This window comes from Diadema setosum, chromosome 3 (assembly GCF_964275005.1).
Source record: "Diadema setosum chromosome 3, eeDiaSeto1, whole genome shotgun sequence".
In the NCBI taxonomy this organism is placed as follows: Eukaryota; Metazoa; Echinodermata; class Echinoidea; order Diadematoida; family Diadematidae; genus Diadema; species Diadema setosum.
This window is the reverse complement of record NC_092687.1, coordinates 16,494,394-16,511,816: the sequence shown is the minus strand read 5'-3', so window position 1 is coordinate 16,511,816 and position 17,423 is coordinate 16,494,394. Positions and strand designations below refer to the sequence as shown.

The window sequence follows — 17,423 nt, the reverse complement described above, 5'->3', positions numbered from 1 at the left end:
AAAAGTTTTCCTTTTGGTAGAAAACAAAGGAAGAGTGTAACATATACATACCAATAAAACAAAAACAAAAACACTGCCGTTAAAGGCATAATTTACCATTTGCAGATGAAACAAAAGCCCAGCATTAGTGCTTTAAAATAGTTCTAAAATGTGAGTCAGGGATAGAAACAACCACTGTAAAAATTTGAATCTGTATAATTGATGTTAAGTGTTGTTAAATACACAAAATGGGAACAATAGTTATGATAAGAATGTTTCCAGACTAAACTGTCTACAGTTACGGCTTATTGAGAAAAACACTGATATCTCTGTATACTTTAGGCTTTACTGTATACGCTATAATTTTCGCGTACATAAATTTTCGCAAATTGCCGATGTCACACATTTTCGCGAGTGGTTAAATTCGCGATTGGGGGACCAGAGAAAATATGAAGTGACAAAGAAAGTGTGAATTTTCAACTTACTAGCAACGAATGCTACCACAGCGACTGGGCTGTGTATACTAGAGATTCTAGTAGTTAGACGTGGACATGCTCTATGTACGTAAACAAGCTTAGCCAGTATGGTCTGTTCGGTAAGCCGTAAAATGATCGTATCGGCAAGGCAAGGGATTCATTTTGAAAGGTAATATTTTCGCGTGTTGTTAATTTCGCGAATAGATCCCGACTCGCGAAATTCGCGAAAATAAAACCCACGCGAAATATATAGCGTATACAGTATTGCAAAAATGTTATATGGTAGGATGTTTTGTGACACAACAGACCTGCACATATGCATCAAATGTGATATCTTGAACATTTTTGAAATCACTGCTCCCAAAGGTAAACAGGACCTTTAATCTCACTGCCAGATTTCTCCGGCACATCATATTAGTTGCTGTGGAATTAAATTAAAAACGAAAGCAAACCTGGTATGTGCTCCTTTACTCATACACCAGCAGAAAAAAACAAAACAAAAACAAAACACCACCACCTGCACCACCACCATCAACAACAACAACAAACAAACAAACACAAAACAGTGGAAATTTGCAACGCTAACCATCTTGAAATTTTAACCAAATAAGACCCTGGATGCACCACACCTTGTGGTGGACTGTGTGGAAATCCCCAAACTGCAGAAGCATATCAGGGAGAAAGGTTTGCAGTGACACCATGTGTATGTAGTCCTTATCTAGATCATTGGCAGAAGAGGAGCCTAGAAAGAGGAGAATTGAAGAGGGAAGCGATGTATGGGGGTTTTAAGGAGGGCAAAAAGTGAAGAGTGGGGGACAGTAATGGGCTAGAAGTTGAAGTTGCACTAGCGGAGACGGTAGAGAAGGAACAGAAAGAGTGGTGAGGAAGAATAGAGTGAGAATCAAGTAAGATGTTTGGACATCATTGGGAGGAGAAAGATGAAATAGAAGCAAGCAACACCTACAGAAGCATAAATGCGCTTTGAGAAGCGTAATTTTGCTGAAACTCACAAAGGCACCCTGCTTTAGGGCAAGAAGGCAACTTCTCTCAAACTCGCCAGGGTGCCTTGTTTGAGAGGAGAAGGGACCTTTGGTGAGTATTATATAACAAAGTCACCTCCATGTCCTCTTGTCCTACAGAAGGGGCCTTGGTGAGATTTAGGAAGTTGTACCTTCTTACAGTGTTTTCAAGCCTCTCTGCTCAATAGATGCAGAATACTATGGAAGTTACGTAACGTTGCTATGAAACAAATACTGAATCAGGACAGTCATAAATCGCTCAATAGCATTTATGAAGCCTTTCAGGTGGAACATACTGTTGAACAACCCGTTGAGGACGAGTCCCGAGTATACTCGGGCAGGGGTGTATGGAAAAATTGTGTTGTAACAAAATCAGTCCGTCCTCAATGCGTTAGCAGGAAATGTTCTAATGTGCAATTGAAATGTATATGATCTTTGATCACAAAGCTGATATTTAGCCACCCTGTACAAGAGACCCTCTTCGCTTGAATTCATGCACCGCTGCTAAACCGTTTTTGTGGGATTCACTCATGTGTGATCATAATACAAAGGTAGCTCAGATTTATATGATATTTTTTTCTCCCTCTCTCTCTCTCTCTCTCTGATCATGAGGCTTGCATGGATTTCATTCTCTGTCGGTTTGAATGGAATTCTGGAATCTGAACTCTGGCAGAAATCAAAGGATGTTTTAGAATAGAGACGGATAGATGGGTGGGGAGAGAAAGAGAGAGAGAAAGAGAAAGAGAGAGAGATCAGAAGAAGAAAAAATATAGAGGGATTATCTTTTCACAGTTGTCTGTGTGGATTATTCAGTATTAATTTTTAAGGGGTGATTTTTATGAGTGCTGTGTGATTTGCGTGGTGTTACATTTTCAGTGTTGTTGGCAAAGACTGTGGCAGAATGGATAATATTTTAAATGACATTTAAAGTGATTCAGGAACTATCACAACAAACCTGAATGGGCTCCAGAATCTTTTCTGCTTCTATGGTAGATGTATCCACAAACTTGTGATTTTCTTTTTCTTTTTTTTTTTAATGAATGAATTATGATCAAACTATTTCAATCTTGGAGGAACTATATCCTGTCGCTACACTGTAGCTGTACATTACTTAATTTTCAAGATTGAAAAATCAAGATATTGGATGCAAACACTCAAGGTGTATGATTATGTTTTCCGTGTGTGTTTGGCAGAATAATATCCTCAATCAGGACATCGTCAGTACATAGCAATGAGGCTGTTGCCGGGTTCTTGTTGCTAGATGTGGCTATAGGTATATGGTAACAATGACAGTTGATAGGATTTTGAAATATTGCACAGTCTTATAGATGCAAGAGTCTTACTTATTGGTGTGCAAATCTTTTGTAAGCTACAAAATGCTTTCGTAGCTAGAAATGAGGTCTACATCGAGTGTAATTTCACAAAGATTTACTTTTTTGTGTGTGGTCTTAATGTTTGTTGAATGATGAATGTAGAAAATGAGTATGGGAAATATTGACTTCCAGATCTTTTTTGAGGATCTTCAGAGAGAGAGAGAGAGAGAGAGAGATGGTAGATAGAAATAGATTGATAGATAGATAGATAGATTGATAGATAGATAGATAGATAGATATAGGAATAGATAGATAGATAGATAGATAGATAGAGGGATAGATAGATAAACAGATAGATAGAAGATAAATAAAAAATTGTAGGTAGATTGATTGATTGATAAAAGGAGAAAGAGATTTTGCATTCTGTAGTTGTTTTCATTGACAAGTGTTTGGATTTGTTTTGGTTGAAGTCTTTTATGGAGAGGGGCAGCTATTTGCAGGAAAAATTGGTTCATTTTAGCTACAATTGATAACTTGTGTGGCCTACATGCACAACCCATTCGATGAATTTGTAGTCACAATATGATACATTTGTAGATAATAGATACACCACATCATAATTGTCACCAAGAATTTTTATGTCCTCGGGGAATGTGACATAAATTTTATAGGTGATTCATTTTAAGATACAAAGCATCAGGTGAAGGGGGCAGGAGTTTCATTTGTGCTAACAGGTTTACCAAAACACCAATTTCAAATGAAATTTATAGATATTGTATGAAAAAGAAGAAAAATGCAAAGGTAGGGCATTGACCCCAGAAAATAATGAGTTGATTCTGAGTGCCAATACACTGTAAATATGTTGTGCATATTTTCTATTTCCACGTAGTCATGTGGAGTGAGCAAGTGGTGACAGATAGGTATCGTTGAAGCGCATTTCCTTTCTCCACACAGTTTTGTCATTTTGAATGGTGGGGACCAGGACAGGACAGTCAATAAAAAGTTTGGACAAAGGAGGATTGTATTTTTATGGTCTTCATAACTTTATTATGACACTGCAGTTCACACTCTCAAGTGAATGTGTGCAGGTTCATTGTCAAAATAGTTTCTGGAATATACATCTTCATGTCTTTCTTTAATCTGCCATATTAGGTACTGTGTAGGAGACAGGACATTTGCTCTTTGATCCGCAATTCCTCCGGTCTTATTTTCTCCCAGGACTTTGGGGTTAGGGTTATGATAGAGGGTTTTAGGTTTAGTTTGTTGTGAGGATGAGGATGAGGGTTAGGGTTATATTTGTGGGTAGAATTTATGTTTGGGTTTTAATAGCTTGCAGATATTTCATGGGAGCAAATGTTGCAGCATTGAGCTATGGTACTAGCTCCATGGTCGCAGGAGCAAATGTCATGGAACCTTTTCAAATAACTCTGTAGCTCACACACAATCACAGACCCATGCACATACAGTTCATACTCTTAACTCCAAATGTCTTGCGCAATCAAAACTTCAAAGCTGTATATTGTTTTTATACCAGAGATAGCTGTTTACCTACAAAATATGGTAAATATTGTTCAAAGGATCTCAGAAATTTTCTTTACCAAAATTTGAACGTCTGTGCAATCTAAGATTGGCCTTTGAGCTACTATTTGTACCTGAAAATCACAGCTAGCTTACTCACTGTGAACATATTCAAGGTGTGTAAAACTGCGTGCAACATGGTTTCTATAATCCCCAGAAAAGTGTACATAGAGGGGGCAACCAAGTTCTGGGTTCATGGGCAGAAAAGTGCAAGGCACCCCCGTCAAGTGCATTAGACTGTGACCATCCTACCACAGTCCTCTTACAATGGGGACTGTCCCATTATGCTAGGTAGGGGAGAAGAGAGGGACATTCTGTGTACTAAAATTGCATTTAGGGGCCAAACTGGGGGCAAAGTTATTCAGGTCAAGTTTTTATACCCCCCTCCCCTACCTATTTATGATATTTTCCTTCTGAACAAAGTAAATCAAACCATACTCTACTAATCAAGTAAATCACTCTAAAACATCATGAGAAGAGAACAAATGGGGTCTTGAAAAAAGAATATCTCAGCCGTAATCATTTCCCTATCAAACAGTCTGTATACATGTACCTCAACTCTAAAGCAAAAAAAAAAAAGTGAAGCAACATGATGTCACACTGTCCATCTGATTTTAACAGGACGCTGCAGTGCCATACTTATTGCAACTTATTGTCGAATTGCCCTTCATAGACGTAAATAAGCACCAATCATTTTGCATTTCAGTAGCCACCATGATAAGAAAAATCATGGACCTGCCTTCTCTCTCTCTCTCTCTCTCTTTTTTTCACGACTATTACGAAAACACTGGATAGTTGGTGTGTATTTATGTTGATGAGGGGCACTCTGTCAATCAGTTGCCATAGAAACAACTTGATGCAAGAATTAGAACTATAATTTGAATGATATATTCATCCACTTTTCCTGTCCAATAGAATTATTCCTAGCTATTCAGGAGAGAAGAAACTGGTTACAGTAATCAACCTTGTATTCCTACACCTGCTAATAACGATGCCTTGGAGATGGTTGAAAATTCCCATTCTTGCTACCTTCTGACCCATATATTCCTGTTTTATCACATTTCAAAGTTGCTGGGCATGCAGTGCAATAAGTTTGTGGTTCTTTTAAACTTCTCATTAAACCTTCACAAGCCCAGGGAATGATTTTCCTGATATCACATCATAATTTCCTGTGCATATATACACCACTGCTACACAAACTAACTTTTGTGTAGCAGTTTTCTTCCGTAGAAGCAAACCCTCACTGCCAACCAGCTGTCACTTTCTACTCAATGGCATCCTCACACTTCAGAGTATTTGCAGTTAATAGGTGTCACTACTGACCCAAGCAGGTACCAGTTATTGCTTGCAAAAAATTTCTGAGAATGCTTACCAAGACACTTTGGAGAGAGAATTTCTATTTTGGGCCTTTTCGTAAAATGAAAACAATTGACATCTGTTTGTAACAAAGTCTTCAGGACCATCAGTTTTCTTCTGTGATATCGAAATTTCATTAAAACAAAACAAACAATAACTGATATAGAGCTGATAATGTTAGAACCTGAATTTTTACTTTGTTGTAACTGAAATTTCATTAAATAATCGTGTTCATTGTAAGGGTGTGCACTGTATGACTTTTCCTGGAAACTTCCAATAAAAGAACTTTTTATCATTGGTAGGGTCCATCGTGCACACCACGGCACTGCTGACCAGAAAGTATGGAGTCAAAAGCGACGGCTGGTTGGCAGCGAGAGTATGTTTAGATGATCAAGGGATCTAACAGTGCAGATGATATAAATGTAGGACTGTGAAATAGGGTGGAAATCACAATATGGGTAGAAGTGAGCTGTTTGGTGGAGGTTTGCGCTTTCTGAATACTCTTCAAGTTCTGATTGCTTTGCACACAATTATCAACAAAGGTAGGCTGTACTGAGTGTATTTGGCAAGCCGATGATTCAAAACAATATATGATTGAGATCAAATAAAATGCAGTTTGTGAAGGTCATTTCTAGAATGTTGTAAAGAAACAATTTTAAATAGATATCTATAGTAGATACAGGTATTGTGTTTTATTTCTGGTGCATTTATTGAGGAAATTAGAGGCTTTGTCAATCAATGGTTGTTTTTCAAAATGTGTTAAAAAGCGATGGGGAAAAAGGAAAATAGTGGGTTAGGGACTAAAAGATCGCGGGATGATTTTGCCAGGTCTGTGGGTACGGTCTGCCGGCCATGTGAGAATGAACTTCCCCTCCCCACAAAAGAATGCACCGGTCCGTGGACAGTGCCATTCTGCTGTGCCAAGGATGGGAGTGGGTGGAACAATCCATTCCCGCTCAAGGTGATTTCTGCCGCGCTCGTCAATGGCTTCGATCAGGGTTGGCCCAAACACCCCCACCACTGTGGAATGTGGAAGTGGCAAAGGTTTGAGGTGAAACGCAAGTCATATTCTTTTCCTCCATATTAGCAAAGCAAACAATCATGAAACACATATGCAGAATAACACTCCACACTTTGTTAATCACATGTCAAAACTATTTACTCAGCATAATGACATCTGTTAATGAACAAAAAGTGTAGGAGGACAAGAAAATAGGATAATACTTAATTGCGCTCAGTACAATGTACATGAGAAGTACACTGTAGCAACTACAGGAACCGCAACTACATTGTACCTGTATGATCCTTGCCGTTGAGGGCTATGTAGCAATTGTTTTGGTTGTTCATCTTCGGGTTTGTCGGTCTTCCATTGCATTTAAAATTCTGAAGGGTTACTCAAAAATCCTGTCTTGTGATAAGCTGGTGCACCAAAGGTCAATTGAGGTCATTTCTTCCACTGTGACAAGGATATGGGGCAATTAATGGGGCTGCTGCGCAGGGAGATGGATGTATTGCCAAGGTTGGCGCAGTTCAAAATATATTCAGGAATCTCTGTGACGCACAAAAAAAAAAAATGCTCTGGCAACAGCTTGCCAGCGGCCCTTTCTGGAGAAGGATGTCGAGGCCGGGGTTAAAGGGATGGTACAGTTTTGGTTGAGATGGGACTAGCTACTGTGATTTTGAGATATTGAGAAACCTTAATACAAAATATGATTATGAAAGAGCATATAATTGTAAGCGGAAATCAAAGTTTATTTGATGAAAATTGGTTTTGACATGGCTGAGATATCCAAGACAAAGCATTCCTAATGGTGGGACCCACGTTTTATTAGGATTGCTTTGTTTAACTTTGTTTTTGCCGAATTTTGGATATATATCAGCCATTCCAAAACCAATTTTCATCAAATAAACTTTGAAGTCCTCTTAGAATTGTATGCTCGTTTACATTTCATTTAGTGGTTTCTAAGTATCTTGCAAAAAGTTAAAGGCTGAACCATCACCTCAGCCAATACTACACCATCCCTTTAATGTCTTTCTGCTTCCTAGTCTTTCTCCTCCTAGTCTATATGCCCAGGCTTCTTGCCATAATTTGCTTCAGTGCATGTTTTTGCTGATGGGCAATAAACTCTTGGAGGCTTGCACTTAAGTCACATGGTTTTCATATGTGTACTGTGATAGGCAGCGAAATGAAATAAGATCAATTAAATCAAAGGAGTAAAGTATTATTCTGCCAATTGCTTTTTACTGCTCCGTGTTCACAACATGGGGGGAAGTTTCGCAATATTACATCATCAATTCCTTGCGGGAACAGGGAGTCACATGGTCTAAATTTGTGAGGATTATTTTACTATCTCAAGTGCCAGAGTGTTAAAGGTAGGGAATCCCATTTGCACGCCTTAAATGAAGAGTTGTATAAATACAGTGGTATGTTGAAGAGAGTATCATTTTAGAAACTCCCATAAAGTATTGAAAGTGGAAGGTAACATTTAGTACCTTTTTTTGGACCGTTAGATTTTGAATTGAATTGTTTTCGGGGCTCACCGTAAATTCCAGCACATTACTAGGCTACCTTTGCAGACCCATGTACTGCATGTGTGTCCATCATGTATATTTTGTGAAGAAAGTTCATCAACACTTACAAACATTTCGATATACATTCTTGCCACACACTATATATGTTATTACATCAGCTCTTGTACTTTTAGATTTGTGTTTATAGATCACAAATACAGAAGAATGCAACAAAAAGGCTTAAGTGTGGCTGACACACAGAACTACTTAGTAGTTGAGTTTTGTGCATTATTCAAATTTTAGATAACTGTTGACTTCCAAATTTCTAAGTAGTGGCCTAAGCAAGTCCCCTGAGGTTCATATTTAATGTTTTGCTGCATTTTGGGAGGTCTGTAAAAGGTATCCCCTACCTTTAACAGCGCAGGTCAGCATAACCATGGATGAGGTAGTAATCAAATACTAGTATTACAGGTATAACCCCTTTGAAGACTAGTCCCCTGAGTATACTCAGAAGGTGCATGTCTATGGGAAGGGCTGCCAACTCTCACGCATTGAGCGTGAGACTCACGTATTTTGGTCCTTTCTCACTTTAAAACTGTATTTCATTTGCATGCATTTCTATTGATCTCACTCATTTTGACTCCTAAATTATAGCATTGGCCTATGGGAGTCTCACTCTCAACTAGTTTCCAGTGTTGGCAGCCCTGCTATGGGGAATATGTGTTACAGCAACACCCTGAATGGGTTATTAGTAAGCTGTTTGATAATTACCTATCACATGGAAGTGCATGGCTCATTTGTTACGTTTGCCCTCGGATGGAACATGTTGGGTAATGTTCCCCCATGTGAGCAAATATGCGTGTACACTCATGGGAAACAGTACCAGAAGGCAAGGCATATCGTATTTGATATTTTAGGGTGAATAACGTACACTTATCGTTATTTGGCTAGTAACATGAATGGCACGGTACTACAGAGAGCGCTGGCCCGATTGTTTCTCAGGCGAGTGGGACAATAATTATTGCATGTGCCTGTCTATGTGTGATCCGCCATTCATGAGGCAGTCAGAAGGTGGTATGTGGGGAAAATTCTGTGAAGCTGTTAAACCATGACGGGTGCTTTATCAGCTGATTGGTATGCCCACTGATGGAGCGCCCTCTTCACCGGCTGGCAGATGTCATTGAAACTAATTGTCAGTGAATAGAGATTACCTAATCCCCTACTCCTCCTAATTCCCTTAATCCACCTAATCCCTACTATGCCACCATGACTGGTTTCTTCCGACCTGTCCTGGTTATGTGGGGACTGCTGTAAAATGAAAATATAGAACATTTGATGCAATCAGTATTCGATCCAATTAGGGTGTGGCCCAGAAATCTGTTAGTGTCCCAATTATGTACACTGTGCAACCATCCATCATCATCAGTTGGACTGTAGAGGGAGACATTTCTTATCAGTTGATCTATAGAGGGAGACATTTGTTATTTCACCAGGCTGCTCTTGACTTTGGCTGTGAAGCTCAAAAAAGCTGATACACTGTAAACTGTGTGTGTGTTTCAATGACAGATATTGTTCATACTCCCCACTAGATATAGACCCTATTTGTTTGAATTTGTTGTAGTCCTACATTATACAAACTGTCACTGAAGAAAAAGAAAAAAAAACTCATCCTAGTCTTGAGCAGGGAAATGAGCAATTTCCAGTCTTTGAGATGATATAACAATGTGTCTGTGTTTGATACAGGAGGCAATATCGTGATGTGCTGTCAGTTTAACGAATTGACTTTCTTGTGACTTGAAAACATTTTTAACAAAACAAACTGACTGCAGGTGTGTATATGGTACAGTGTATATATAAGTATCAGTTAATTACTCACACAGAATTCCTCCCTCCACCCCTTCTCCAATGTTTTTCCTTCATTTTTGTTTTCCTTACAGAAAGAGAAGTACCACACCCATCTGGCGGTCCTCTACCTTGACCAAGTCCTAAAGATGAGGACCAGCGCCGAGGCGGTGCCCCGGGCCCAGCTGGACCTGGGCCGGTCCAAGCTACGTCACCTCCTACAGGAGTCGTCCCTGTACCGGGTCCAACTCATCCTGGGCAAAGTGAAGGAGACGGACATGTACGCAGAGTGCGCCATCCTTTACGGCAAGGTAACGTAAACACAGAAGATTTCGCGGTGTCGAAATTTTTGCGCATTACACGCAACCAGAAACTAACAAAAGCACGCAAATATTTTTGCTTGTCATACGTTCCAGTAGTAGATGTTTTGATTTCGCGGTATTAAAACACGCAAAACTCTTTATACCCAACTTGGCGCAAAAAATTAGTCATGTGAAAATATCTACTTTTACAGTAAGATGAATTTTGTCCTTTTTTTTGGGGGGGGGGGGGGTTTGCACAGTCCCAGTAATTGACTATTTTGTGTGTGAGTTCGTGTTGAATCATACTCGGCAAGGCCTGCCCAAATTTCAGAACCAGCGAATATTTTGGGGAGCCGCTCAGGGCAAATGAATACATGATTGTGCGAAAATAAAAGCAGTTTACAGTATGTCGTAGAATATCTGTCCATTGGCATGTTGTTTTGCCAGGCATGACTTTCGGCCCGTCTACATAAGCCAGTTCGGAGTTCCACTTTGCGCATGAGCAACCGGCATGTTGGTTTTTAAATTTACTGGGATAAGCATCTGTCATGTAATGATTATTCATGTAATCCTTATAAATGCCGCTTGCCAGCACATCCACCTGTCAGCAAAAGTGGTATTTGGCAATATCAATAGAAAGAGATTGTCAATACATCCAATGCAAGATAATGAAATGGATGCTTTCTCAAGTGTGAATTGACAGATCATTCTGCTCATCTGGTCTACGCAAGTTTATTCTTTGTTTGAACGGGATTGATGAATCCCATAAATTGTTACGTAAAGCTTATGCATTATGTCGCTCTGAAAACGAGTGAAGTGCCCCTAACCAACTGAGAAAAAAGAAAGGTCATTCGTACCAATGTGCCCATGAGCTACAAAACTGTAACTCCGAACTGGCTTATTGTACATTACCTTTTTGCAAGAATGCAACAATGGGCGTGCATACCAGTGCTGGGACCTTTTCTCCTAATGGTGTGACAAAATTTTGCTCGAGTCGTAATATCTTATACAAACAGACAAAAGGAAGTGTCGGTATCAAGTGTTCAACCTGGTACCCTTCAATATTCACACTGAACTCCAAGGTGATTGTATTTGTAAGGTGTAATTGCATCAAATTGCTTGAAATTAACATACATTGATTTTAATTTTCCTTTGACCCTTGACCCATAACACAGCTGGAGGAGCATGACAAGGCTTTGCGGATCCTGGTACACAAGCTCCAGGACTACGGAGCCGCCGAGAATTACTGTGTGGTCAACTCAAAGGACCAGGACCTGGCCTACCGCAGGAGACTGTTCCAGCTCCTGCTCAGTGTCTATCTGGACCCAATGGAGGGGTGAGTTCCAGGACTTCTTTGTTCTTCTGATCCGGGGCAGGAAAAGGTCATCCGTAGTCCAAACAGATAAAGACAGGTCATTGCCATGCTAAACACTGTCTGTTGGTTGTATTTTTTTTTTCCTCTGAGCTGTCAACATAACACAACAAAACAAAACAAAACATTCTTAACAAAAAAGTAGGAAGACAGATAAAAATGAAAATAAATTCTGAAACCAATTACATCATAAATGTTATGTGGGATGTGCATATCTGTTCATACAACAAGCAACAGCACAATGCAAAACTGCACAAAGTATGCACCAGACTGCTGCTTGGTGACAATTATTAAGAATATTTAAGTGACTGCGTATAAAAATGTTGTGGCAAAGCTCAAATAACCCATTGCACAAAAACAAACATGTACCAAACATTGTAGAAATTCTTATCGTGTGGAAATATCTGCCCTATGCCATGGTAGATTTGTGCCAGTTTGTGTAAAAATGTATAGTTTGATTTGGTCCTGCTTTAATTCTGGTACTGTGCTGATTATTTCCGCCTCCAAACAGGAAGAAGGACTCCCTCTTGGGGCCAGCAATGAACCTTCTCAACAGTCCCGACGCCGACTTTGATACTGTCAGGGTGAGTAACATAGCGCCCTCACTGGCAGCAATATTCTTACACTGGTTGTTTCTCCATGTTTTCCTGTCACTGTGGCTAGGTCAGGATGAGTGAGTAGCGCCCTCTCTGGCAGTAGCATTTTAACATTGGCTGTTTCTTCTTTCTGTCATTGTGGCTAGTTCAGAGCTGCCAAGTCCCTGGGTGATCTGCAGGAGGCTTCCTGGAAGCTTCAGTAATCTTCTTGTCTTGATAAGAGAATATAAAAATCTCCCTGACTTTGTAATTATTTTTGCCCATTGAATTGCACTGAAACATGAGAGCATATCCCTTGTTTGGTCTTTGACTCATCCTGATTTTGACAGGTGCATGTTGGGAGCCCTGGTAGCTACTACCGTGGCTGGAACAAGCAGGCTTTTGTTGTTGTTTATTTTTAAATCATACAGTCGACCTCACATACTGCAGTCAACTTAGCATAAGTCAAGCAATCGCCTATAGTCAAAGGTCTTTTCAAGTCTTTTTCTCTTTATATTCTGTTGATTTTTCTCCCTCAAGTCAAATTTTCTCTTTGAAAGTGGAAGCTATTTGTTCAGTCCAAATGGATTTGACTTAGGCAAGGTTGACTGTATTACACAATCCTCCCTGTGCCAGTACCGGTGTTTGTGAAATAAACTCTATTAACCTGTTACATGTTGAAAACCTTGTGAGTTCTCTCAGAATCTGTGGAAATTGGTTAATACATGTGACTCCCATAATAAAAAAAAGTCCTCAGGACCAGCAGTGTTTCTTTCGTTATATCAAAATTTCCTTATAGACAAACAAATAGAGTTTGTAAAGATATATAGAATATCATTTTGGGACCTGAATTTCTACTTTGTTGCAACAAAATTTGGGTGTATCTGTGTTTGTTATACAGGGAGTGAACTGTATCTTGAAATGTACAGTTGGTATCCTATTTAATAACGAGTTTGGATATAGCGGGATATGTGATAAAACGACTCTGGTAATTTTGGAGGTCTTATTCTTTCTATATTGTTCTGTGTTAGTTTTGTAACCAATATGAAGAGATACTCTATATTAAAGGGATCGTATAGTTTTGGTTGAGACCTAATTTCAGGTTTTTAAAATTTTTTGGTGAGATAATGAGAAACCTCTTATGAAATATGAAAGAGCATGTAATTCCATGAGGAATTCAACGTTCATTTGATGAAAATTGGTTTTAAGATGGCTGAAATATCCAAAACAGAGCCATTCTAGTAAAGTGTGGGACCCACACTTTTTTACGATTGCTTTGTTTTACTTTGTTTTTGGATGTTTCAGTCATTCCAAACCCGATTTTCGTCAGATAAACTTTGAATTCCTCTTTAAAAATGGTATGCTCTGTACTACTTCTCGCAAAAAGTTAAAAGCCCAATTCTCATCTCCACCAATACTGTACTATCCCTTTAATGCGTAAACTGTAGTTTTCCTATGCAGATCATTATGAGGTTTCACTGTATACACCACATTATGCCATTCCAGGTTTTACAGCTGCTCCCCGAAAACTGGTCCGTCGGTGTCATCTCCCGCTTCCTGGCCAATGCCGTGCGGGCGAGCACCCACGGCAGTCGCATGTCCCGCGTCCAGCACACGCTCTCCCGCAGCGAGAACCTGCAGCTCCGCGGCGAGGTGGGCGCCCACGGACGCTGCCTCATCCCGATGACGGAGGACCGGCTGTGCCAGGTCTGCCAGCGGCCGTTCAGCGAGCCGACCTTCGTGCGGTACCCGAACGGCGTCGTCACGCACGCCCAGTGCGCCCGCAACAAGGCCGTATGTCCCGTGACGGGGAGGGTGTTCAACACGAGGAAGGACTCGGGATAGCACAGGGTTTATTACAAAGAAGAATGTACAGGAATCTTTTAAAGAGTTAGAAGTAGAAACCTTATGAGCCTTCTTCACTGTAAGCCATCTCAAATTCCACCAAAGTCTACTTAAGAATGGCAATGCAACCAATATTTTATCATGTATCAGGGAAAAAGTGACGGTTTGTTTTGATTTTACCTAATCATGGAGGTCTTAAGGTATCTTTGCCTTGAGTATCGAATGAAAAATGGACTTTTGTCTCTTACCATCAAACATTGGATAGTGATGTGTTTTCCATATCAGTTTTTTTATTTCTTCTTTACGAGTTAGCATGATTTTCATTGTTATCATTAGGAGTACAAATGTAAAAGTTTTACTCTTTTGAAATGTTTACATTTTGCTATCAACTCTGAAACAATGACGGAATACGGAAGCGATGCTTCAAAGTTTCAACATCTCAATTTCCAATCGTGACTGCCATTTGACAGATAGAATAATAAGTGATTCAACACATGCTGGTTAGACATGAATACATGTATATTATTTTAACCTGTTGAGGACGAGTCCCAAGTATACTCAGGCAAGTGTCTATGGGAAGTGCATGATTTTAATAGCAAAATCAGCCTGTCCTCAACAGGTTAATGCTGAATACATTGCAAATATTTGTTGGCTTGCATTAAGTGAATTTTTTGGTGAACTTTTATAAAAATTCTATGGCAGAGTGACCACAGTATGATATTTATACTCATTTATTAATATTTGGGTGAGATTCTCATTTCTATTTAAAGACTGCATCAACATTTATTGAAGTCCTTATTACAGCTATTCAAGTCGGTGACAAGAAATTTGCTCCTGCGACAATTGCTCTTGTCTATTTTCTCCAAGGACTTAGGGTTATAGGGTTTTGGGTTTAGCTTGATGCAAAGGATCAGGTTTAGGGTTAGGGTTATGTTTGTGGATAAAATTTATGTTTGTCTTTCAGCGTGCAGATATTTCATGGGAGCAATTGTCACAGAAGCAAATGTCCTGGAACCAACCAAGTCAAGCCTTGCGTACTCTTGGGCATATAAAGTTATTAGACTCTGATAAATCTTCCTCTTGTTTGGTGGCCTCTTGCTAACTGTATAGTCAGTAATGCGGTTGGTTCTGCGCATCAGGTAGGTATCTTCCATTGACTCTGCTGTGCAGACTGTGTGATCTATATGCGCACATGTGAGTTGAGCGGGTTGAACTGCTGGACTCCTGTGTGTAGGCGAGCAGCATTCAGAGGTGGTTTTACTTTACTTACTTTACTTTTCCGGAACGATGCTGTAGGTCAGAGGCTGTTCATTGATCAGGATTGTATCCTCAGCTGCTCTTGATCCTTCCTTTGGTTTTACCAAATCAAGCATTCAAAATAAGGTGTTTTAGAGGGATAAATCATAAGAATTGTTGAGCTTGTTGCATTCCTTGAGTATGTAAAGGTATGCATGCTAAATTTTTGTGATCTGTTATGATAGAAAAAGGGAAAATCTACCCCATTTCCTACTTGCCATCAAACAGCAAGAAAGTCCGCACAGCAGAGCGAATGGAAGAACTCTGTCTGTTGTGGGGGGCCGACCTTATTACAGACTATAGAGTTAGAGACTGTACAGTTCTGGTCGAGGTGAGGATTTAGCTTTTAACGTTTTGCGAGATATTCAGAAACCACTCTATGAGATGTCAAAGACCATGCAGTTCTAAGGGGTATCAAAAGTTTATTCAATGAAAATCGGTTTTGAAATGGCTGAGATATCCAAAAACAAGGTGAAACAAAGAGATCCTAATGAAGTTGTGGCATGTCACCTTTTATTATAAGCACTTTTTTGGATATCTCGGCCATTTGCAAACCAATTTTCATCAAATAAAGGTTGAATCCATCTTAAAATTACATGCTCTTTCATATTTCATAAGAGGCTTTTCATTATCTCACTTAGGAATGTTTAAAACATGAATCCCCACGTCAACCAGTACTGTACAGTCCCTTTAACAAGAAACCACCATGACAAGAAATAGATTTATTGATGTAATGAAGTCATGTGCTTGAAGTAGGAATTGATGCTGTTTTTATCCTTTTTTTCTAAGTGGTGTTGTAAGATATGACATATAAACTAATCTGTCAACCTCCATTTTATTTTCTAGCATTTTCTTTTTCCAAGAAATGAAGTTTTGGTGGGGGAAGCAAACAGGTTTTTCATTGCATTTGTGTTTGCTGATCTATAGAAAAAAAAATAGCCAAAAAAATGTGGAGACACAAAGTTTTATTTGAGGAATTTCATGAAGTAACATGGTTGGAAATATATTAAATGTACATGTTTCAGACTAAATAATGTGAAATGCTATTGTTTCAAGCAACTCACTTTTTGTGTATTCTTGTTAGGGAATCTGTATTGTAAATTTTATGATTAATAAAAATATTACTGTACGAGCTGAAATTTTCGCATACAGATATTTTCGCGAATACTAGGAGAACATTTTTACGTGTTGTTAATCTCGCGGTTGCGAGGTCTAACTGTGCTTATCTGTTCGCACGTTGTTTTGTTTTTTTGCGTGTTGTTATTTTCACAGTTCAAAGGCGATTCACGAAATTTGCGAAAATAAAACCACTGCGAAAATTTCAGCTCGTACAGTAATTAAAATACAGTGGACTCTTGTAATAGAGAACTCCGATATGACAAGCTCTTGTTACAGCAAGCTAATTTTTTCTTGCCATAAAAGTTTGACAATATCTTTGTTATTTACTTCTTTTTCGCAAACCCTGATTAACCCATTGGCCCGAATTCACGAAGGTGGTACAAACAAAACCATGGTTTAAACCATGGACAAAAACCATGGAGTGCCAAGTGTCGCATGGAATATTTCGTCACGAAATCAGTCGTTTCGTCGATGAAATTATTTTGTAACAAAATGACAGCATTTTGTAACTAAATGAACATTTCGTCCACGGAATGATAATTTCGTTAACGAAACCTGTCATTTTATCGACGAAATGACCAATTTCGTAACGAAATATTCCGTGCGACACTTGGCGCTCCATGGTTTTTGTCCATGGTTTAAACCATGGTTTTGTTTGTACCACCTTCATGAATTCGGGCCATAGAGAACGAGTCCCGAGTATACTTGGGTAGGTGTCTATGGGAAATGCGTGTTTTAGCAAAATCAGCCCCGTCGTCAACGGTTTAATGAACCTCTGATATAGCAAAGTGTCTTCTTTAGTCCCAAAGAGTTTGCTGTAACAAGAGTCCTCTGTACAAA

General features: G+C 39.3%; 1 protein-coding gene across 1 annotated transcript in view; it reads left to right on the top strand.

Annotated features, from left to right (window-relative positions):
- The window catches only part of LOC140226226 (transforming growth factor-beta receptor-associated protein 1-like), a 74,250-nt gene extending 59,796 nt beyond the window's left edge, over nucleotides 1–14,454 (top strand). Inside the window, exons 19-22 of the mRNA XM_072306715.1 lie at nucleotides 10,170–10,385; nucleotides 11,552–11,712; nucleotides 12,260–12,332; nucleotides 13,830–14,454. Of these exons, the coding sequence (XP_072162816.1) occupies nucleotides 10,170–10,385; nucleotides 11,552–11,712; nucleotides 12,260–12,332; nucleotides 13,830–14,168 (789 nt within the window). The 3' untranslated portion in view covers nucleotides 14,169–14,454. The remainder of the gene's footprint in view (nucleotides 1–10,169; nucleotides 10,386–11,551; nucleotides 11,713–12,259; nucleotides 12,333–13,829) is intronic.
- The last annotated feature ends 2,969 nt before the right edge of the window (nucleotides 14,455–17,423 follow it).